The following is a 25,343-nucleotide window of genomic DNA, read 5'->3' as shown; positions in this document are numbered from 1 at the left end:
AACAGGCAGCCTTTCAAGAACCCTGCTTTCTGAATATGTAAGGCCTCTGAAAACTGGCAAGAAGCTGCAGTGAATTACTAAGCAGAGCTAGGGACCAGCATAAACTAACAAGTATAAATTCAAGCATGAGTTTATCAGCTGAAGCCAGGCACATATGAGAGTGTGTGTGTTTCTTGCTAAAAGCAAAGAGTGAGAGGCTGATATATTGCTTTGATGCTATTTAAGAGAAAAAACTTGCAATCCATATCATTTTGCTGTCAAATGTATTTGAAAAATGGAAAACATGTTGGATATATGTTCTGCAAATAGTTATCAACAGTGCTCCAGAAGTATTTGGTTTAGTGGATTCTTTAGAATTCACTATTCAAATCTTACATGTCTTGAATGATCTTGAAATTGGCTGTTGTTCTTTACTGTGGCAGAGTGAGAGCATTGCAGAGGTTAATTGCAGCCTGTCAGAGCCTGTGATGCTGCTGTTCTCAATGGAGAGACTCTTCCAAAGGGCTTCGTTTAGGCTGCAAAAATGAGTATTTGCTCGTGTTTTAGAGGCACTGCCTCTCTGTGATCTGTAGAAGGCCACACTTAGTCTCTAGTCCTTTGAACACCTTGATGCACTGGTAAAAAGCTTAAGCAAATCCCAATTCCAGGAAAGCGCAGCTTTCACCTCTCAGCATATGGATATCAGCCTGATGATTGTGGTTGCATAAATGAAGGCTACAAAGAAGGGTTCCAGATTCTGATTTTCTTATGTGGTTTTAAGATAATTCATTACATTCTTTTGGCTCCACTGAAGAAAACTGTAAAGGCACCGGCGCAAAAGTGTAAAAGATTCAGACTTTCTTTGTGCAATCCTGTATGAGGGAAGCTCCTTGTAATTACAGGAAGAAGCAGAAAGCTTTGGGGTCAGGTAGCTCATCGCCTCTAACTGGTGCTCTACAAGAACAAAAAGGCAGCAGGAGAGTGAAGTGCAGGAGCTGGGGCAGATTTGGCTCTGGGCAGCAGCTGGAGTTGCTGGATGAAAGCAAAATGTGGCCTGTTTGTCTGGGAACCCTTTTGAGGCTCCATGGTATGATTGGTGCTGTAAAAATGTGAAATGTTACTACATGCTATTAGAGCAAGAGTCAGTTCAGCATGAATTAGGGCAAGCAGTTGTGACAGCTGAACTGTGTAGTTAAAGGGCAGCCTGGTAGGGCCCCTCTTGTGTTACTTAGCTTGTATTTATGATCACTGCTGCTGCTGATGGACAGTGAGGTAAAGGTTAATCTTCACAGCATATATTCTTCCCTGATAATCTTCTTCATAGCTTTTTGTCACAGCCCTACTTTGCCTCCTCACCCATTCTTTTTTTTTTTTTTTTCTGTTTTGAACCCTAAATAATCTCCTGTTGCCATGCTCATACTGGATTTCTGAACAGGAGCAAGCCCATAGCTGACTCCCATGCCAAGCCCCCAGCACTCAGCCACTGCAGCATCCTGCTTCTCCCATTGCTTTCCAAGTGCCACATCAGCTCACTGCAAAGCTCACAAAAAGAAAAACATAAAACATAAAATGTGAAAAATGCATGTATTTTATGATTGGCCTTTTGCAAGTATCAAAATGAATATTATATGTGTTATGTTAGAAAGTTATGCTGTATTAATTCTCTTAAGTAGTGTGTTAAATATAGTTTTAGGTTATAAAAAATGTTAAAGTAGAAACTATGCTATGGAAGATACTTTTTTTAAAGAAAGGACTCACACTGAGATAGCAGCCACAGGACACCTGAATCTTTCAGAGAAAGAGAATTTATTGCTCCCTTATCAGAAGAAATGTACTTCTTCCTGCCTCGAAGGCACTGTCAGGATTGGGAGGAAGAAGTTGAGGGTGGTCAGACAGAATCCTGCGTTTGAATGGAATTTATGCATCATGTATGAGGTGTATGAATATGCAACATGTTATTGTTTTTAAGGGTTAACCCTCTGTTAACGTGGGTCCTTTTTCGGGCTCGTGCTGCCCAGAAAAGGTACCCGGACCAGCCATAACTCTTTGTTTTTATTGTCTCATATTGTTCTGATTCAAATTGTCCAAATTATTATTACTCTAATTGTATTACTATTTTTATAACCATTTTATTACTATTAAACTTTTAAAATTCTAAAAACAAGTGATTGGCGTTTTTCACATAAAACATAAAAAAAATAAAACATAAATCATAAAATATAAAACATAAATAAATCTTGTAAATTGTTGTAAATGCTTCTTGTAAATAGGTTTTTTTTCCTTTTCCCCTCCCCACTTAGAGCACGATGAGTGTGGCAGTGGGCAGCACAGGTGTGATGAGAATGCAATCTGCACCAACACCATCAGGGGCCACAGCTGTACCTGCAAGCCCGGCTACGTGGGCAACGGGACCGTGTGCCGAGGTGAGTGTGTGCCCGTGGGACACCACACACCTGCCAGTTTGTTATTTACCATATATCACATCTGCTGCCACTCACCTGCACTCTGGGAACTGAGCAGGGCTGCACTTTGCAGTGCTGTGCTTTCAGACATTTCTGGCCAATGATGGGAATTGGTTTGTGCATGCGTTCTTAGGAAGAAGGAAATATTTTTGGAATGGAAGGGGAAAAGAACTTTATATTTGCTGCACTGAATACTGTCATTTGAGCCAGTATGCAGCTTTTGAGTGGTGTTCATGTTTTATAAAATCTGAATGCTATGTACTGTCACCTTTGGCTTTTAAGTTTTAATGAGATACATTTTAAATTAGGATAATTGCATTTCATGCTAGCATTGTGTGGTTATTATTTGACTGGCTGCATCAGAATAATGAACTTTCTTAACATATGAATCTTTAAATGTGTATTTTAAAGATTTCTTTTTTTGTAAGCAAGAAATAATGATAGCCAGCCATGCTTTCTGTGAAGTATTCATTTATGGCATGTCTTTTATTTAGGATTGGTTTTATGTTTTTCTTTCAGTAGAAAGAGAAGCAAATATCTCATGAAAGATCAGAGGAGGGCTGGATTAGTGAGGGCTCTGTCTTGAAGTACTACTGAGTTGTAACTCATGCATTTATGAATTATATTTGTCTCAGAAAAAGCTGGTTTTTGTCTTTTCTGGGTTTTCATACTTCCTGAACAGAATTACAGTAATAGAAAACTAAATTTTAATTTTTGTTTTAAATGACAACAATTGAAACTGAGGTATGTACTGGATAAAATGTTCTGTACAATTTCGGGCACAAGAGGCTGAATATTAATTTTTCAGACTCTTGTAAATGGGCCAAACAATTCCTTAAAGGACAATGAGCTTTGATATCATTCCTGTTTCAAGCTGAAGTCCTTCACCAATATTGTCCTGTCAGCTGTTGAATTAGCAACCATCAGAATGGTTTTGATATGACTTTTATCTGGGTACTTTCCACCAATGCCAGAACATCCCTGCACTTAAAACTAAAATGGTTAGTGAAGGATTGAATAAAGAATAGAAAAATGTACTGGAAGTGTTGGGCAAGTTAAAAAACCTTGGCCTGTCTGTATTGAAGATCAACAGGTGATACCAGGGAGAAACTCACTGTACTCCTGGTTTACAGTAAATATGAACTGCAGCACAGACAACCTGAGTTTCAGGGAGGCCTGGGTACTGAACAGCCTGACTGTACTACTATTATTATTATTATTATTATTATTATTATTATTATTATTATTATTATTATTATTATTATTATTATTATTATTATTATTATTACTACATTATTATATTAATTATATTTCTTTGAAATTGGGATGTTTGGATTAGTTAATAAAATCTATGTTTTCACACTGGTTTTCTTCATTTTCATACCTTTAATGTGCCAAAAACTCAAAGTGAAACTCCTACTTCATATTTATTAATCTAGTAATGTTCTAGTAATGGCACTAGAGAAATGGGATAATGTTTTTACTCTCAAAGTTCTATTGAAACCTGAGCGACTAAAATATATATTTTTGTATATAGTAATATTGCATATTGTATATGTATATATGTTTAGTATGCCTTGAATTGCACATTCAAGTGTAGTTACAGTTGCCTTTTTGAGATAGCTATGCATGGAAATACAGGGATTTGTGTTCTTACATTCTGACTAGGAAGCATAAATTGGGAAGACAACTGCAGATTATAGAAAGGGGTTTGCAGCCTAATAATTACTGAAGTCACTAAGGACAAGAATAATCCAGCACTTCATGGAATAGTCATTACTGCTAATGAGTTACTATTAGAATCATCTGCATTTTAGTGAATTATAAAACACACAATATGAAGTACTGGGTTTGATTTTCTGAGCCTGTAGTTCTGTGGTTCTATGAGGTTTTCACAAGTTGGATGCTAATTGAAGAAATGTTCCCATTTTGGCCATGAGAGCAGAAACAGCACTTCTGCCTCTTTTTTACTGAGCTCACCAGTGATATTTCATCCCTCACCTGCCACAGGGTTTCCTTGCACAAATGCTGGCACAAGGAGAAAGGTGTGAGCATGTCAGGACAGCTATAAACTGCTGTTGGCTTGTAGTATTTTAGGGCTTTATCTTCAGGCAACACAGATTGGAAAAACATAGATAAAAGTCAAGGTGATATGTTTGCTGTAATACCACCTGAAGATAAGATAAATGTTTCTGTTCTCCTTGAGACATCTGCAAGTGCTTTATAAATGTTTACATGTTGGAGATGTGCACACACACAAGACAGTGGTTCCAACTACTGCTGAAATAATAGATCTCTGTGGTTCAGTAGGAAATCTGATTAATAATAAAAATGATGGTTTTATGCTGAGAGAAAAGGACTGACTTTGTGCATGATTTTGCATTCCATTTCAACAATTTATTTTAGCAGTGTTATAAAAAGTAAAATCAGACTAATGATGCTCTTTGGATTGAGTGAATATGACACTGATAGTCTTTATAAAAAAAACCAGGATACTGTTATATTTGTTTTAGAAAAGAATACATATGTAGTTGAATTTAATTGTATTGTGGGCTACTGGCAAATACAACTCAATTACTCGGGCAGGAATTTGTGTTGTTTGCCATTTTTGTGAAAAGCGCAGAAAAATAAAAAGGAGCAGAAATAATATGGACATGAATATAATGATTGCTGGGATTTATGGAAAAAAAAACCCAACAAACCAAACAAACCCCAAGTATATAAGAGGAAATAGAATATATAAAAACTCCCAAACCTGTGTAATCAAACAATCATACGTCTTGACTAGCAAAATATCTTGTGCATAAGGAACTGCATTACTGTAAATGGAGGACACTGGGCTGTTTAATTAAAGACCAGTTTGTGTCAAAGATGTGGAAATGGTCAAGGAGGAGGATGGTGCAAAAAAGGCACAGACCAAGACCTGAAGGGGTTTCAGCATTAAAAGAGACACTGCCATAGTTTAAGTGACACTGAAAATGGAAAGAGAGAAGTGGAGATGAATGCAATAAAAACTCTACAAACACAGAGTTATTTATATGTAGACAGTGAGACAATAAACTAGAGACAAATAAGATTTCCTGTGGATACTTTCAATTTCACTTTAAGAAGCAAGCTTTAGCATCTCAGGCAGAAGTGAAATTTGGGTAATAGCTGAGAGCAGAATGAAGCTGAGGTGAGCTAAAATGACAAGGCAGGATAATGCTGTGCCATCAGCATCACTAAACTGGACAGAGCAGTGGGCCCAGAATCAGGTAGATTAAATACCAGGATTTCTTTAGAAAATGGTAAGTAAAGCAGAGATCCATTCTGGAAAAAATTACAGCATAAAAAGCAGAGGACAGAGGTATAACTACTTGAAAAGAGAGAGATTCTGATTCTACAGATTTGTTAAATGGCTCTTTTCTGTGAAGGAAGCTTGGCAAAAAATAAAAGGAAGAGTGATTTGGGACATAGAAAATGTTATAGGTGGGTAGTGGAAGACATGTCATGCCCTTTGACTTGAATTCTCTGAATGAAGTATAGAATTCATGGGTGGGGGTAGAATAAGGACAATTGGAGCAATTTCACTAAACTTCAGGATAGGATGTAATAGTGCAGCATTAAGGCTGCATGTCAAGTGGAAGGGAAAAGTGATAAAAATGAGTGCAGCTGAGTGCTCCAGTTAAAAAAGAGCTGTGGTGGACAAATGGTGCCTACCTGGTACAGCATGGTGCTTTGAAGTATACCTGTCAGGATGGACCTCAGGGGAGTCAGTGCTTTGTGGCAGCAGTGAGAGGAAAGAAGTTTCAGTTTCCAGTTTGGGGTTCCTGGAACAACCAGGTTTGTGAGTAACTCTTCACCCATGGATAGGACTGTGTGTGTGAACATAAAACACTGGCATCTATAAAATGAGTAAAACTCACTGTCATGGCCTCAGCTGAAGAGCCAGGGCTAGTGAATACAGATATAAATACCATTTTTAGACCTTAGAGGCTCTTGTTCTGTGTTTTGTTGCAGTGTTTCTCTGTGTAATCTTGACAGGGCTTGAATCTGGGAGGCTGGAAAATCTATCAGGGGAAAATGTCATTCTGCTCTTTGTCCTGCTAAGTTCCAGTTCTGCTTGGCAGCCTTGCACCACATGCTGTGGCAGTGCCATGTTGAAGTAATATGTTCCATTTGTGTAATGCATAAAGGACTTTGTGCCCCACAGTCTCCTGTGGCTCAGTGAGAGGGCAGGCAGGGAACACTTGCTGTGGGATGTACATCCTACAGCTTAGCAGAATTTAGTGCAGAGCTTGTGCCCTGTACCACAGACTGAAGCCAAACAAAAGAACCAAGGAAACATCATAAGGTTTCTTACAGTAATTGACAGCATTTGGGATGAAATGCCTTAAATAAGCCCCCACCCATCATACTTTACCAGGAACAATGTGCAAGTTGCCACCCAGGTTTTGTTGCAATTAGTTGTTTTCCTTTGTACAAGGAGATTTAGATGTAGTTGGTATACATACCTTGTCCTAACTCTTGCTATTTTATTGAAAATGTTTGTTTTAAAGCATAAATTCTACCCACAGACATCCTTATATACTGTCAGAAAGATAGAAGTGGCCTTGAACATATTCAGATGCTAAAGAGAAGTTCCTCAGAAACATGGATGAGGTGTGTTTGCTAATCTTTCTCGTGGAGAATGAACAGAAGCCTAGCACTTAATCAAGTGCAAATAATGTTCACTGTACTTTCACATTTTACATGTACAATCTGTCTAACAGGTATATTTAGTGTGCTATTAACATCTCATTTAGTGGTTTCTACCGAGGTGCAGATTTATTGGAATGATTAAATGAGGTGGATTTAGTTACAATCATACACCGTAAAGCAAATGTGTACCATGTGACTGATGCTTGGGCAGAAAACCATCAGGTATTGTGAAATAAAAATCAAAACAGTGTTTATTCTAATTAATATTTAGGCTGTATAATGGCCTATTTCTGCCAGAGCAAAGACTAAGGTTTTTTTTTCCCTGTTACATTTTTCTGCAACATTACACAGGAGACACTTAAGGGATTAAAACTCAATATATGGTGGAGTCTTAAAGAATAGAGCTGCTATTTCTAAATGACTCAACTCTGGTGTAATCTGGAATTTGGTTTCTTAATTGCACTGTGGGTCCTTATGGATTTTTGCTTTGGGATGTGTATTTAGGAGTGGGATTGTTACTGGTGGACTTACTGCTTAATTCAGGAATAAATTCTTTGGATTCTTAATATAAAAAGCAATCAGATTTTGAATATCACTCTTTTTTTTTGTATGGTAGTGGGGATAATCATAGGCAGTCTTTATTCATAATACACATGGAATGTTTCCTGGCAACAAGAGTACCTCTCAGACTTTAACAATTGCTTCTGTTTGATGTCAGTCAATAAGTTGGCCTCTTTTACATTGCTTTAATCACAAATTATAAATGGGTGGACATGTTGCTTTAGCCAATGGCACTCTGAGAGCTGTCAGGCACTGCTGTTTTCTTTGTTTCAAAGCAGGTATTTTCGTCTGAAATACATTTAATAATCTGAAAGGTATGTCCATGAAAGAAGTTGTGTATCTTCCAATGTGTAGGCAGTATAGTAACAGTGTAGTAAACACATGATTAAAGATAAAATATTTTTTATGTGTTACAGAATTTCTCCTGATAGGAAAAATACTCCAGAGTATTTTTAGTAAGAGCTAAAGAAGAAAAAAAAAACCCACTCTCTTTGGTTATTTCTGTACTGAGTCTGCCTTTCTGGGTCCCTTTTATACCGACATCAGCAAAGGCAAGGTAGATTAACTTTAAATGTCAGCAGTGGGAGAGAGTCAGACGTGCTGATAACTTGATATTAAAGCAGATCAGATCACTCCTGCTGCCTCTTAGGTTTATGTTTTTTGCATGCAGGTGTGTCTGCTGGAAGTGGAGTTGAAAGCCTTTATGAAGCATTGGAGTGAGTTATGAATAAAATGTAGGCCAAGATGGAAAGAAACAAACATGACTTTCCCATAGCCTTGGAATTTTTGTGGCTATAAGGCTCTGAATGGTTGATGTGCCTTATTATGGCTTTAATTGCTGCTCCGGTGTAATATTCACCAGTCTCATGAAAGAATATGGGAGTTTTGACTCATGCTGAGATTTTTATCTTCATTCTTCACAGTCTTGAGCTTTGTATATTTTTTATAGCTAATGTATAATGAATAAATCACTGCAAAAGTAGGCAAGTGCATTCACCTGCATTTTGGTGTCGTGTGGCGCATGAGGAAAATGCCATGGCTAGTGTAAGATGCTGGGATAGTCACACTTTTTGGGTGAGGCATTCTAGATGTAATTGATTTAATAATTTTAAACCAGTATGTATTTGCACAGAAGTGCAATTAGAATTAGTATAATTTTTTTTCATTCTAAAACTGGACAAAGACTCAAGACAGTATTCTTGAAGCCTCTACATTTTCTTTAGTCCTAAATCCACTGTACTAATAAAAATGAGGATTTGAAATTTTAACATAAGAATCTTTGTATTTTTGTTCATGATTAGATATTTATTAATATGTGGTACAGTCATTGCAATGGCTATGTTTGTGTTTGGATTTTGAGTTATATCAACTCACTTTGTAAATTTGCCATGTACTTTTAAAACTCTTTCTAGTGTTGTTCTTAGTTTCATTGCATAGATTTAGTTGTGTGAGGTGTTGAAATTCAGATATTTGTAAGTGTTGGGTTTTTGTGAGCAGGCCTTGGAAGTGGGGGGCTACTCCCCATATGTTTGTGCTGCTGGGGAGGAGGAGATGGAGCCTGGGAAGGAGTGAGGATCGGGGGAAAGATTTATTAAGGTTTATTCCATTTCTCATTATCCTCTGATTTTGTTAGTAATAAATTCAGTAATTAGTAATAAATAATTAGTAATAAATATTCAGTAATTAGTAATAAATTCAGTTAGTATCTGCAGGTTGAGTCTGTTCTGCCCATGAAGGTATTCAGGGGGTGATCTCTCTCTCAGTCCTGCCCTCAGCCCATGAGCCCTTGGTTCTATTTTCTCTCCCCTGTCCAGAGAGGGAGTGACAGAGCAGCTCTGCTGGGTGGGTGCCTCTCAACCCCCTTTTATTTTTTATTACACTGAAGGCTGAGCTGTGCCCATCTGCAGTGTGCAGCCCAGTGTCACAGCCTCTCTGAGGGCACAGTGCTCTGCTGTGTGCATGAGACTCTTCAAGGTGATTTAGAATGCACATCAGTTATGGAAATAGCTCATTTAAAACCAATGATTCATGTAACCTGTCAGAATCCAGATCCTGATCTCTCTGCTGTCACAGACTTTCTCACTGCTGTAGATTTATAACTAATTTAAAAGGAGTGTAGCAGTGATTTGTGCTTACTGGAGAAGCGGTCTAGTCCAGAGAGCTGTTGTATCTGTACAAAAGGAAGGAAAAGCTATAGTTTTGTGAAATATTTTGAAACTTAATCTGACAGGTTTTTCTGCCCATATGAATAAGTGCAAAGGTGTGGGGGGATAGAATGCAAGAAAATAAAGATAGTGCAGAAGGTAATCTCACCCCTGAGGAGTTGCAGCTGTACTAATCACCAAAGATTAGGAACAGCCCTGTCCTTAACAGGCCACAGGTGTGTCCAACAAGGATGAGTGCTATAAAAGAGTCCTTAACTGGCCACAGGTGTGACTAGTAAGGAAGAGTGTTATAAAAGAGAGGATTAGCTGGTCCAGAAGAGAGTTGGAGTTTTTGGCTGTGAAGAGAGTTTTGGAGTTTGTTTGCTGTGAAGAAGGAGTCAGTGCTGTGAGGATATCCCCATGAGAAATTACCAAAGAAGGTAAGGAACTTTGCAATAAGATGGCAACACAAAGGGCTCATCAGGCTTAGTCATGAGTGCTTATGAGGGTTCCTAGGATCACATCCCAAAGTGGACAGTCTCTTGTTGACTCGAGTTGCTTATTATCTCCTATTACTTTGGTTTGCAGTCATTGCTTTCAGCTCACCTGTTCACTCTGGGGTCATGTCCTGTGCAGCATGCACACAGAAGAATTGCTAGGTGATGACAAGTTAACAGCTATGCTTCCCACAGTCTCCTGGCCAGTAAAACTGTGTAGAAGCATGAAACTGTTTCAGTATTCTTGTCTTTCTTTTCTAAGAGCATATTTAACAAAAGCAAAAATGTGAAGGTGTTGCTTGATAATTAATTTCTGCTCCGTACATTGTACTCATTTTGAGATCACCTTAGTCAATAACTCCTGTTTGCAGCAGACACATCTCCACCCGGGTCACTGTCACCAAAATATTGAGGAGCCCAATATGGAGCCTCCTGAAATCAAGATGCAGCTTTCTAATGCTACTGGAATGGTTCATTTGTGTTACACAACCTCATACTTTTCTTTTTCTTTCTGTAGTGTTGAAATCTAAAATTATCAATCATTAGCCTTTATTGAAAGAACTCATTCTCTGTGCTCTGCTGCTTTTTTAACAGGAGAACAATAGACACATGGACAGTGATTTGGCCAACAGTACTGACTGCCCTAAACTTGTAATCCTCATGAGTGAAACCCTGTCTATGTCTGAGATTCTCCTGGCCTGCCCTGTGAACTTCACATGCAGTTATTTGGAACAAATTATGGTTTTTTTGATGGTGGCTGAGAAAAACCAGTTCATTAAGAGCATCTTGAAATATATCACTGCACAAAGCTGACTGCAGCGTGGTCTCAGCTCAGAGCAGCAATCAGAGCACCGTACAATAGCAGAGTTTCCTCTTTGTGAAATCAGTTACAGTGTCCAACCATGTCAGCATTCATGTTTATGGAATAAGCACCTTAGGCACATAAGCACAAAAGGCAAGGAGAAGCCCAATAACATGCAACTGTTTCTACTCCCTTTAGAACATGACCAAACAATTTTGAAAACTGAATGTAAATATCTCACTCAAATGTAAAATAAGGGTTTTGCAGTTGGTTTTGGCAACAGTTTTTGGTAACACTGTGCTGGTACCTTAGTGCTAAATAATAGCCTCTCACACAGTGCATGATTAATCTGGGGAGTCCTTGGTCACAGGGTGGTGAGGATGGTAGGCAGAGAAACTGCTGTATGTGTGAAGAACAGCCCAAATAGGGAGAACAACATAGTTGGTTTGAGAAGGGTGATGAGTAATCTTTATTCACCAGATCCTTTCCCTGTTCTTCTCCTTGGTTTGTTTTGGGTGTAGTTGGAGAGAGGGTGCTGGGATATTAGGCATTCTGAAATAACCTGGTTGATTGATTTTTATGTTTTTCTAGATGGAATTATTATTACAGCAATCTCTTTTGGATGAGGATAATATTTATGTGTGTTCTATTTGTACCAAAGTTTTTTTTGGAGGGTCTGTTCTTTGCCATAGCAGTTGAATAGGCACCATCCAGAAAACTCCTTTCAGCCTCCTCTTCCTAATAATTTCCCCCACTGCAATGCATCCAAGTTAAGCCATTAAGTGATTTGTCAAATGTGACATCCATGGTTGGTTCCTGATCCAGGACTCAGACTCTGTTCCCAGTATGATAAGTCTGGTCTTAAACCAGTGGGCTGTGATTTCTCCATGGAAACTATCAAAACAATTTTTAAAATACCTAAAGAATGAAAGTGGAGGACTCCAAAATCAAGCACTTGTGAATATGTAAAATTTAGATTACTTATTCTGTGTTCAGTCCCATGTATACAGTCCATGCTAATAAAATCACAGGTGTTGTGAGGTTTTTGGTCCCTTTGCCTCATTCAGTGCTCAGTACAGACACATAAATCAGCCAAGGAGACAAAGTCCTGAAACTACATGTTCTGTGTTTATTATTTTCATTGTTCATTGTGTGAACTAACCCTATTTCTGTTAGGTACTGTCCCAGTATTTGTACTGAATTTAAGACATTAGCAGGTCCTTTAGAAACCAGTATAAACTGTTTTTATCAAATGCTAGCAGTGGAGTGAGCATGCAGCTTGTCTGCCCTTGCAGAGCTCTCTGGTGTGGTGCAGTGATTTAGTTTGAGCAGCTGTCCAGGTTTTCAAGCTCTCACCCTCACATCTTCCCATGGCTTGAGGAGTAGGGTATTACTCTGTGTTGTTGACTCTGGCGGAGGATGTGGGGGAAATGGGCTTGTTCCCAGGTGAGTGTATTACAGCTGACTTTCCTTTCTGCTGCTCCTGCAGACTCTTGTCTTCTCATTCCCTCTGTTCGTTCTTCTTTTGATTTGTCCTCTCCTGGCTCAAGCACCATTTTGAAACATGATGAATGCTGTAAGATTAATAGTGTGTGATTAAACATTTACAAACGGAGTTTTTTCACAGATATAGGAAAGGGCATATTCTTCAAATTTCTCGTGCCAAGGTGGGGGTCCTTGGCCAGTAAAAAAAACACCAAAAAACACCCCAACTACCTTTTACTTATATTGAGGAATATATGGACTTTTTTTCTACAGTGCAGCTTCTGGTAGATATCAGAGAAGAAACTTACTACAAATTGTTTACTTGACCACATTACTGAAAATGGTATTTTATAGTAATAAAGCTTGGATTGCCCTGTATGTAGGTATGGCTCGCTTCGTGTGAGTTACATTGGTTGGCTTGCTAGTTTTGGAGATTGCATTTATTTTTTGAACACTGGGAATGGCAAATCTGGAAGCTGTGCAGGATGTTTGATGGGACAATTTGCATAATTTTGTCTGGAAAGATTCTCCAGTTCAGCTGTTTCACAGTGGTGCTGGTGTTTTAGCCTCTGCAACATGCTGAAAAGTTGAGGCACCCCTGTGTGTGTATGGAGCTCTTATCTAAAGTGTTCAACAATAAAAATAATGAATGTGGCTATGCTAAGTGAGCATATGCTAAGTACAAGACTAACAGCAAGTTTAAACTCTATACTCAGAATGGTACCTGAAAGAAGTGTTGCAATGAAAAACAATCTATTCTGGAACCTACTAAAAAAAACAACAAATGATGCTTTGAAGATTGTATCATCAAAATGAATTATTAGGTGAACTCAGTACACAAATTGCAAGAATAATGTGAATTAAAATAGCTCGGAACACATGATGTGCAAAGGGAATTAGAAGTTAAAGTAAACCAAGCAGAAGTGGGAATTGAAGGTGTCCTGCTTTTCAACATAATTTAAAATTCAGTCATCCAAAAGTAACAATGAGCAATTTGTATGTCATAAAACGGAAGAGTTTTTATATAAGTATTCCTGAAGGGCCAGAGCTGTGTGACCTGTGTTGTTTTTCTGTCAAGAAATACTCAAACAACTTAGTGTGTCACCTTGATGGTGCCTGAAGTTTCCCCACTCCCCATCCACCTCCCTTTTCTTTTGTTTGGTTGTGAGCATAAGGAGGGGAATTGTCAATCTGGATTTTTTAAGCTGAACTTTAAAAATATTTATTTGTATGACTTTATTATACACGGGCACATCAAACAGGGTTTGAAATTTTAAAATTATGTAAAATTGAGAAACTTACCTTTTGTCTTTCAAAACTGTGAAAGCAGTACACATCTATACCTTTGTGCACATCCATCTTGCCTGTCTTCCTCTGTAGTCTTGTAATTCTATTGCAGCCTTGAGGGTGTAGATTGTGGGATGCATTTGCTGCCACTGATGAACAGACTGAATAACTGTTCTCAACAGTCACTCATACTATGAAAAAGTCTCCACCCATTCCCTTGAGCATATGATTTCACAGTGTCTGAAGGCTTTGTGGAGGAGCTGCTGCTGGTGGAAAGCCTTGGGATGGGAACAAATGGCAGCTGGGTGTGGAGCTGCTGGAGCTCTTGCAGAGTTTAAGCAGGCAGCATCCATCCCCCTGTGTTAATTGTAGTGGTTTGCCCATGCTCATTGATGTGCCACTTTTATTACCCAGACACATGGCTGTACTTTTTCCTGACACCCATTATTCCTCCCTCTGAAGAGAACAAAGGAAACAACAGTCATCTGATATTGCCTTGACAGACTTTATTTCTCAATAAAAGATGGAGGCAATCAAATCAGTCCTGCCTGCACAGCTCAGTGTTCCCTGAGCCCTCGGAGAGAGGCAAGGGAGACAATTGTTAATGTGGTAATTTTACACCTCACTGAGCAAGGTATGTGTCTAACTAAAAGTAAGTGATTGACTCCAATGAGACTACTTATGTAATTAGCACGGAGTTTTTCTGTTTCATGCTGAATATGCTTTGCTGTGTTTGATATAAACACAGAATAAACACAGACAACAAGCATTCATCTTCCACTGAGGGTGTCAAGGGCAGGTTGAACTCATAATTTCTGAAGAGAGAACTGAGTAGCCAGGTCCACCTATTGCTTGTCTTTGAATCCTTGGCAAATAGAGAGGGCTTAGAGGAAGATTTAGAAACTGCTTTTCAGTGACCTCACAGAGAAGTAGTTAAAGCCAAAATAAAAATGAGTGGGAATCTCTAAGCAATTGCTAATGGTTATTGCCAAATGATTTTTAGTGCTCCATTATTTATTTATACTTCTACAGCTCTAAAAGCCCTAAAATTCAGAAATTGCTCAGATGTTAAGGTTTCATCCACCCAGTGTTTGTGTCCCTTGCATTAAGTGTTCATCAGATGAAAGTAAAAGAATCAAATAAGCACCTGCATGCAGCTGGAGTAGCAAACAGGCAATGTACTTACCATCTTACGGCCACTTGCTGTAACCAGTAGTCACAAAGATTTGATTTTGGCTAAGAGCAGTCTGTGCTGTTGAACTATACATATAACATTGGCTGCTGGCACTGTCCCTGTGTGCCGTGGCTGCCACGGGCAGTGAGGATGGGCTGCTCCACTCACACCAACCTGAGCTCTGGGGCAGCAGGCAGCCAGCAGCACAGCACAGCAGCCCTCCTGTCCTGGGAGACATCCAGGGTGGGTAGAACCCACAGCCATGGACTGAATGAGCTCCACAGACACCTTGGAGGGAGGGCCATGGATATGGAAATGATACCTGTGATTGTGTATATTTATATATATCCAGCTAATTGGAAGGTGTAGGAAATGGGTGTGTGACATAGATGGTACAGAGTCAGAGGTGGTTAATATCCTGATTCCAGCCAGGACAGGGTTAATTTTTACAGTGGCCAGGAGGGGGCTTGGCTAGGACAGGAAGGTTATTTCATACTGGCTCACATCACTTTCTGGAAGGGAGGAAGGGGTTCCTTTGGGTTGCAGAGTAGGGCGTTGCAGTTGGGTTTTCCATGGAGGTGAGCACTGGAGTATGAATTGTTTGTCTCTTGTACTCTCTTCTGTTAATATTGTTGCTGCTACTGTTCATTTTCTTATCTCATTGCTGTTTCCATTAAATTGGCCTTACCTCACTCCCTGATCTCTGCTTTTCATGCCTCCAGTCCTCTTCTCCGTCCTGCCTCAGAGGAAGGAGAGAGTGAGCGAGCAGCTCGTGATGTCAGGTGTATTAGTGGAAACACCCTTTGGGCAATATCATTCTTAAACCATTACTAAAATGATGCAATAGCATTTTCAGATGTAGTTACCTAAATTCTGTACACATGGCCTTTGAGGCATGAAGTGTTTTTTTCTTTTTAATTTTCCCTCCATTGTTTTCCTTTGTGTATTACTTGTGTCAGTGGTTGGTTTGTCTGCTGGGGAGAATTACACCTCGTGACAGTGTAAGTTACACCTAATTCATGGAATCTGTTGCATAAAAACGAGGGTAATTACCTGTCACTGATAAAGGTAGATGTTAGAAATTTGCAAGCACTATTTCTTTGTGCCTTGCACTTGAAACTGAAGATTGCACATTAAACAGAAATATGATACATATCTTGAAATATGATTTTGGGTACTTCTATGATGTGTTACTAAGGTCTGAAATGCGTCTTCTGTATGTGCTTCGAATTCTTTTATATTGCTCTGTTCTAACAGTTGGTGAGAAATATGCTGGCCTTCAGTGCAAATAAACTGCACTGTAGAATGTGACTAAACATTAGCAAATGTGGTATTTTCATCTGGATATAGTTATTTGATTGTTATTTAAACCTTAATGTATTTCTGACACCATGACCCTGATGAACCTCATAAACTGTCTCCTAGGTCATACTAGATAGGTCCAGTCAGGCTCCATCTCTTCTAGACAGGCATGCTAGGAACATGTTAATGAGGTAATGCATGGGGACAGTCTGCTCTTGCCTCAACAATTACATTTGACAGATGATATGTCAAACTGCTACAAGAATGTAGCCTGTTACTTCTCATGAAATTTTGCAGGTATCCTGAGAAAAATAAATCCTGAAGATACTTCTGCAAACTGAAGAATGTATGTAGTCTTTTGACAGTTCCCACTGTTTATTTGGAGCACACTGCAGTGCTGAAATGCTCAGCAGGACTCATTGCTCTGGAGTGTCATAGGTTGCACCCATGGGCTTTGTATTAGCAGCTTCAACATCCAGCAAAAGCAACATTTATCTGTACTTAGCTGTGCCACTTAAGCACTTCTCTCATCCATAGGCTGTAGGAGGGTGAACATTTAAGGGAAGTTATTTTAATCCTACAGCTGGAAACATGCCAGTTTATAAACATGGAGGGGATGGAGGATGCTGAGGTTGGTGCCTGTGCAGGCAATATCCACATTTTTGTGGATAGTGACATTTCTTCATGAGGACTGTTGTACATACATGCAGAGGCTTTAACATGGTAATATCTTGAAGATTCATTTTTTTGCATTTGGTGACCTGCAGTCAATATAACACTTTCTGTCGTGTTTCCAGTATTATTTTTATGCAATTAAGATGCCAATGTAATTGCCAGAATTATTGTTGAACCCAGCCTACCCACCTTTTCATTAAAGTCCCCTGTTAAATCATCACCTTTTTTAGTTGTGTTAGGTATTTCTCATTAAACCATAATAATGTGAACTCTCTTCCAGTAAGTCAGATGAGGCTTTGTCATGTATGTGTGATAATTATATTGGTGATAGATCAAATAAAAATATCTTCTGCTAGCAGGGTTATTTGCATTTCACTCGTGATGTTGCGTAGCTGACATGAAATCTCTTTTTATTGCCTTATTTCAGGGATGCAGGGAAGTGAGTACTGGGTATAAAGTGACGTGAAAACAAATAGATCTTGTAAGTTTAAACCAACACAAACCTTAATGGGAATTGTTTTCCAAACCCAAAGTCAGTGCAGGCATTTGGAAGGTTCAAGTCTGATGCTCAGCAGATGTGGATCATATTTCTTAATCTCATTATGCAGTTCTGCATTTAAACAATGCTAAAAGAAGCATTTATTAATGTTTTCTTTTACTTTTTCACGGAGACATTTCCTATGCTTGCATACATATGATACACTGATAACATATTCTGAGTTTGGCAAATTTTCCCAAACTGATACCAGCTTTTGTGGTGGATTTTGTGGAATTATAGGATCATTTAGGTGGGAAAATGCCTTTAAGACCATTGAGTCCAACCATATGTGAGTTCCCTGGACTGTGGGGTTTTTCCCCTTTTCTTTGGCCCTGTTTAACCTGCTCTGGCCTGAACACCCAGGGCAGCACCGGCAGCTGCACCTGAGGCCCACCAGGCCGGGCCTGGCCCGCGACATTTCCAGCACTGAGGGACTGATCAGAGCCGGAGTGAGCTGAGCTGCTGCCTGGGGAGGGACTTTCTCAGTCTGTCATCTCTCTTGGAGCAGCAAGGGGTTTTAGTGTTTAATATTGTTTAGGCTTCATTGTTTAACAAACAGGTTTTTTTTACTTTTCTCCAAGGAGGTATTTTCTCCTGGACCGGCTGGGAGAGGGACCAAATGAATCTGCTTTCCTAGAGGTGCCCCTTTGGGAGGTCTCCCCCAAATTTGCCCTGAACCAGGAGAGCTTTGTACAAATCATTGGCAGTGTCTTGGAGCACCAGTTCATAAGGGGCAGGGTGTGACTGATGCCTGTCCCTGCCTGCAGCCATGGCTGCGGCCTGAGGGCTGCTGAGGAGCAGAACAGAGAGCGACTTAAACAACACAATTGTCTGTGTCCCTTCTTGGCTCCTCCCTTCCTTCCTGATTTTAATGACAGAGCCAGTGGACAGGTTCTAGCCCTTGGAGTTATTTTGGATTGCCTGTAACAATTTTTTTTTTTCTTTCATTTCTTTCTGACTTCCAAATTGCTGCCATCATTGCTCGGGAGCCGCTGCTGAAAGGGCAGGACCTGTGGAGAGTCCTGAGGGTGTCCTTTATATTGATAGAACAGCCAGTTAAGTGAGTTGTAAAGCAAGGGCTTTGGGTTTGCTCTGCCACAGAATATGAAGAATATTAACAGTTTTAGTGCATTTTTTTTAAAAGAAGCACATTAAGGTCACTTTTTCTCCCCAAGTCACCCAGCTGGCAACATGAAATGTTACTTTGCCACTAGGACAGCATTTCTTTTGCTGTCATCTAATGCTGGGGGTTAGGCATGCTTTTCTGCTGCTCAATGTATTTGGTTTATTGATTTTTGAAAAATACATGCTGTGAAATTAAATTAATAGTTAAATACTGAACTGTTAGGAAGAAATGTCCCTTTAGTGTCTCTTAGATTAGAATTTATCAGGAAAAGTGCTTCCAATTTTGAATTGAGCACACCACCACAGACTAAACAGACAATTATTTTAAAAGGTTTCTTTTTTTCTTTGCTACTTGAACAAAATCTATATTGACAGTGCTAAAGGCAGAAGTCCTCAGCTTGGTGTAGGTAGAATGTAATGTTGACTTTAAGGAGGGAAAGCACTGTTCCCTTGGCAAAGGGAGGCTGTAAACTCCAGGAGGTGAATCTTCAATGACCAGCTGCAGACTTATGAAATATGGTCAATTATTTCCACTGTTATTTTTATACTGGAATATATGGATTACTTTATTTTTGCAGTCTGTTTTAATGTTAGTGTCTGTGCCTTCCAATATATGTGAACCTTTGTCTGTCTCATGCATTTTCATCTTTGGTTCTTCATTCACTTTGCACACAAGAAACTTGTGAATACTCTGCTTGGAAACTTATATTCCTGAATTCTTTGCTACAAAAATTGGTCACAGAATGTCAATTTTACACATTCAAGAAATATATTTTTCTCTTATGCTGATTATTTCTTTTTCAACATTAGAAGCATCTCTAATTGTGAACTTTAAATGGGAGTACAAGTGTGGCTAACTTGTACAGTGAAAAAATGTTTAATTTCCAATTAAGTATTGGGGCAGCAATGCCTTGTGGGCAGAAAGGCAAGAGGGGAGAGGAATTTGTCAGTGGTATTTGCTGACTGGGTGATTATTAGCAATAGGAAATACTGAAACTTAATTAGGGTTTCTGATCTGGAACAGCATATTAGGTTTAATTATGTCTTGAAGTCTAATATTTTACACTTTTTCTTTTAATTAAAATGCATGAATGTAAGTAGAAAGCTTTTAAGTTTTACAGTCTGGGAAGACCAAGAGCAAGAAATTACATTTTCTACATAATACCATATTAAAAAAAAAAAAAAGGCAAAACCAAAGAAAGCAGTGGTAGAAGCTGAGGAAGCTGGAAGAAAGGTGATCTTAAGTATCTGACCTGTAAGAATTGAAATGAATTTTAATAGTGTACAAAGCTAGGCTTCTTGGCAGGACTCCAGCCAGTATCTGTGTGATCCAATAGCAATTTATCCTAATTCTGAGCTGTCATGGGCTCACTCTGTGCTGTTGATTGTCCCATCTTTGATGTCAAGCATGAACATGGAAGGTCCAGTATGGAGAACATTTGGAATCATGCAGATGTTATCCCTGAGTGTCCTGGGGAAATTCCAGTTGCTATTCAGGACTGGTGAGCTCCAGGGACCTATATATGGATGAAATTATTCCTCTGCTGGGCTTTTATAGCATGATTACAAGTTTAGCAGTGCTGCAGAGTAAGATGCTGTGTGAGATAAAGCAGATGATACAAAGCACACAAATTCAAAGTGAAAATGAAGAAATAATATGGGGAAATGCACACTTAGATTGATGAAAGTGCTATTAAGGTTACTCTAATTACTCTTGATAAGAAAATACAGTAATAAAGATAACACACACTGCAGTATGAACTTCAGTGATCAGTCTCAGCATTCATTCTTGCATTTTAATCTCTCCTGAAAGGAGTTTACCACTCCAGCATGGCTGATGGTGGTGATAAATGCAGACCATTTCAGCAATTCTCTCTGTTTTGACAGCTCTACTCACTTATCTGTGGTGCTCAGACCACTGGGATAGATCTCCCTGGGGTTTGTTTTGTATCTTGGCAGCTTTCCCCTCTCAAGTGATGCTTTTGTTTTATGTTGTGAGAGATCGTGTTTATTCCTCCTTGGAGTCTGGATGAAAATGGCACAAATTCAGCAACTCCTCACATAAACCAAGTTCAGCTTGTTCTTTTTCCTGTTTCTGGCCTTCAAGTTGTGGAAGGTCTGTGTTTAGGATAGGTCAGGATTCTCAGTTGCATGAAGGTGCTAATACATCTTTTATTCAGAAAAAAATCCCCAGGAACAGAGCATGAGGTGGGGTGTCAGCATTTCAGCTGCATTCCTACAGCTGGTGGAGTTGGGCAGGAACGGGAAGGGTGGAGGAGGAGAGCAAACAGGAGCTCTCAGGAGGTGATGGGGAATGGCTGATGTGCCTGTAGGATTGTGAGGGGCTTTCTTCAGTTGTGGGAAGCACGTGGAAGGCAGCAATGTACCACTGGGGGAAACTGATAAGCCCCAACACCATGGTGTGCTTTAGAGATCTCTTTGCTGCCTCTGGATCTCTGCACTGTCATTTTCATACTGTCCCTCTCCCTGGGGCCATGAAACGCCATTCTTAGTTGCAGTATGTAACAATAGTCTCATATACTCCACGGAGGCAATATGCTGATAAAACTTGTGTTGGATTAAGTCTGTTTGTTACAGGGACATCTGGGAAGAGAATAAAGGCCAGAGAAGAACAATAAGGTCCTCCTGGGAGCACGGAATTGAATGAGTAGTTTTATTCTATTCAGGGTCTCTGGGTTTGGCTTGGACAGCAGCAGTCTGTGCATCTCTGGAGAGCAGGACAGACACATGGAAACAAAAGGTGGTTGTTTGGAAGTGCAGGTATTGTTTTGGAGATGACTGCTGAAAAACAAGTAGAGCCAATATTTATAAACCCCACATTTTAGTGATAGTAGCATAAACTATAGTTTAAGATAGTAGCATAAACCTTACGACCTTACTGCTTCCTGTGTTGGCTTGGTTTAAACTGCAATTGAATAGCAAATAGCAGTTCAGGAGTTTGTGGGGAAAAAAGGTCAGAAATTCAGCTGAATTTTTGGCATTTGCATGTTCGTAAGGTGCAGTGGTTTCTGCATCCTCCTGTTGCAGCAATCACCTAAAGAGTAAGGTCTTGCAGATCACCAAAATTTGACCTAGAATAACTTTTTTAATGAGAGGCTTGCAATTGTTGAAAGTTTCTTCATGGATCTGGGCTTTGTTTCAGATTAATTCTTGTCATCTTTACCAGTGCAGAATGCCTTTGTGTTGTGTATATCTAGCAGTTGTAAATGGAGAATAATTTATGCTTGCATTATGTAAAATAATTATGTTTCATGCACAAAATTGGTAGAAAAGCTTACACATGGTTGTGACAGCACCACCCACTGTAGTACAAAATATGTTTCTTTTTTTAAAACTCCATCATTGAATCCTACAGAGATTTCAGGGGGTTACAGCAAGGTTAAAACTTTGTCCTTGATAATGTCCATAGTTCAAAGCTTTCTTGTAATAATAACTTATTGCTGGAGAAATGATTCCCATTTATAGCATCTGAGTCTTGGACCTGTTTACAGACTGTGCTGTATTGCTTTCATTTTAGAAATTCAGGTGAAGGTAAAAAAGTACCTTATCTGAAGATGTTGTTAGTGAGTTAATTAGTGCAATCAACATAAATATAGATCTAGCCAGACTTTTAGTGCAGGAATGTATCAATTTTATATTATTGTGGGGTTTTGTGTTGGCTTTTTTCCCCTCTGGATAAGAGGTACTGCTCAGTCTGTTTCTAGAACCATAGAATGGATTCGTTTGGAAGGGGCCATAAAAGATCAACTATCTCCAACCCCCTGCCATGGGCAGGAACACCTTTCACTGTCACAGGTTTCTCAGAGCTCCATTCAGCCTGGCCTTGAACACCTCCATGGATGGAACATCCACAACTTCTCTGGGCAACTTGTTCCAGTGCCTCACCCTCCTCGCAGTAAAAAATTTCTTCCTAACATCTAATCTAAATCCAAGCCATTCCCCCTTGCCCTGTCACTCCCTGCTCTTTGAAAAAGTCTCTCTCCATCTTTCCTGCAGGCTCTGTTCAGGTACTGGAGGCCACAGTTAGCGCATCCCAAAACTTTCTCTTTTCCAGGCTGGCCAATCCCAATTCTCTCTGCAGCCCTTCCTGACAGGAGAGGTGCTGCATTCATTACCTTGGTGGCTCCTCTGGGCTCACTGCAACAGCTCCATGTCCCTGTTGTGCTGAGGACCCCAGAGCTGGATGCAGCACTGTAGCTGGGGTCTCACCAGGGCCGAGGGGCAGAATCCCCTCCCTCTCCTGCTGCCCACGGTGCTTTGGGTGCAGCCCAGCACACAGGTGGCTTTCTGGGCTGCAGTTACACATTCCTGGCTCCTGTCAAGCCTCTCACCCACCAGCACCCCCAAATCCTTCTCACAGGGCTCTTCTGGATCTGTTCATCCCCAGCCTGCATCGATACCAAGGGCTAACCTGACCCAGGTGAGATTGCCAGGGGCCCTCTTCTTGAGCTTAGCCAGGTCCCTTTGGATTGCTATCCCTGCTTCAGGTTTGGATTACCCATCCTTCACGTGTGTCACTGCACCCTCAGCTTGGTGTCATCTGCCAGCTTGCTGAGGGTGCACTCAATCCCTTAACCTGTGTTATTAATGAAGATTTTAAATAACAGCAGTATGTCCTGAGGGACACCACTTGTCACTGATGTCTGTAGGGACTTTGAGCTACTGACCACAATCTTCTGGATATTACTGTACAGCCACTTTCCCATCCATATGACAGCCCATCCACCAAACCCATCTCTCTCCAATGTGGTGGGGTACTCTGTCAAAGGCTTTACAGAAGTCTGCATAAATGGCATCTGTAGCCCTTGTGCACTGTTAGTCACCCCACCACAGAAGGCCACTGGGTTGGGCAGACAGGTCTGGTGCTTGGTGAAGCTGTGCTGGCTGTCCCAAATCACCTCCCTGTCCCCCATGTGCCTCAGCACAGCTTTTGGGCAGATCAGTTTCATGATCTTGCCAGCACACAGGTGAGGCAGACAGATTGGAACTTCCTAGGATCCTCCTTTCTGCCCTTTTTGAAGACATGTATGGTGTTCCCCTTTTCCAGTTGCTTAGGATTTCACCTGACTCCATGACTTTTCAGCTCTTGTGGAGAGTAGCTTGGCAGCTACATCAGCCCATCCTCTCAGGACTCTGGGGGCACTCCCTGGGTCACACTGACTTAGGTACATTCAGGTTTCTCAGGTGCTCATGAACCTGATCTTTACTTAGAGTGGGGAGCACTTTGCTCCCACAGTCCCCGTCCTGCTGTCCATCCACTTGAAAGATGTGGGAACAGAGGGTGCCTTTGAAGAATGAGGCAAAAACATTCTTGAGTACCTCACCCTTCTCCCCATCTGGAACTTTGAAGTTGAACTATCCCTTTTTTCTCCTGTTTTTGCAATACCTGTTTTGCTTAGTCACTCATTATCATGGTTTTACATGTTAGTAGCTGTGTTTATTGGAGATTACAAATTTCAAATAATAGAAAATTTATTCACTTTCCCTATGAAGAGATTTTTGCCTTGAAATTAGGTATTGCTGCATGCTGATACACATAAATTGAAATGATAGATTTTTGACAGCAGCACTTTTTGTTGGTGGTATATTCTATATGGAACTGAAAAGGAACCATAGACTTCTGTTGTCTATCAGCAGCATGACAATAATATTAAAAAGCAATCTCGGTCAACAAATGATGCTGTAGGAAGGAAAATTTGTACTCAATAGGCTCCCTCATTATTGCAACTTCTGCTACAATAAACAAGTACAGAGAGCATTGTTAGGAAAGCTTGGGTTGCTCCTGAACTGAGGCAGGAACTTTCAGCATGAAAGTGTGTTGCCTTGGTTTGGAGATGTGTTTGTGGCTGCCCTGAATAACAACTTGGGAATTTGGCATTGATAAAACACACTTGCTCAGTATCTGCTGCTTATATTGCAGTGGCCTGGTTGGTTCCCAGCAGGTTTCACAGCCACCCTGATTTCTGACATTGCTCACCCTGTGAGCAGCTCTCACTGGGACAAGTCCTTCATGCAGTTTTTGGAATGACCAGGAAGCAAAGTCTGATGAGGTCTATGAAATTATTGGAGCAGTCTCTAAATGCAAAATCCTTCCTGGGAATGTTGATGCTCCTGTGCACCAAAATGAACAGGCTTATTTCAGCAATGCTGACTGGGCCAAAACCACTGTGGGCCTCGTTCAGTTTTGGAATTCAGCAGAAGCCGGTGCTGAATTAGTCAGGGCAGAGCTGGGTGTGTTGCAAGGTGTTGTTACTCAATTATTGGGTAGTACTGAGAACTCAGTGTGAAAGCCAGTGGGTAGCATGGTAGGTCACCATTCAAAATACCAAAAAGGCCTCAATAATCGTAACAATTTCTGTATTAATGATGACTTAAGGAGGAGTTAAGAGGACTTCCACCCTGAGTTCTCCTCCAGGAAGAATTATATGGTCTTGTGGATGAATGTAATCATCAACTTTAAATACTGTAATAGCCTAAGAAATCTTAGAAGCTGATTACAGGGAATCTTCCTATACAGCTGGGGCTTCTCATTTTAAAGTAGCCTAGAAAGTGAAGTGGTGTTGGTGTATTGCTTTAGGTGAGAGAGTGAGCTGCTACTGTGAGCCAGCTCA

At 40.1% G+C, this 25,343-nt stretch overlaps 1 protein-coding gene across 7 annotated transcripts in view; it reads left to right on the top strand.

Moving 5' to 3' along the window:
* NELL1 (neural EGFL like 1) overlaps positions 1–25,343 on the top strand; it is a 275,787-nt gene that overhangs the window by 167,031 nt on the left and 83,413 nt on the right. For 5 of the 7 annotated variants that reach the window (XM_063158166.1, XM_063158163.1, XM_063158162.1 and 2 more), the window contains one exon: positions 2,280–2,402. The exons of the other annotated variants lie outside the window; for them this stretch is intronic. In XM_063158166.1, the coding sequence (XP_063014236.1) occupies positions 2,280–2,402 (123 nt within the window). The remainder of the gene's footprint in view (positions 1–2,279; positions 2,403–25,343) is intronic. 7 annotated transcript variants of the gene reach the window in all.

The sequence above is a fragment of the Melospiza melodia genome, chromosome 6, assembly GCF_035770615.1.
Source record: "Melospiza melodia melodia isolate bMelMel2 chromosome 6, bMelMel2.pri, whole genome shotgun sequence".
Taxonomy (NCBI): domain Eukaryota; kingdom Metazoa; phylum Chordata; class Aves; order Passeriformes; family Passerellidae; genus Melospiza; species Melospiza melodia.
The sequence above is the reverse complement of the archived record's forward strand: the minus strand, read 5'-3'. Positions and strand labels throughout refer to the sequence as shown.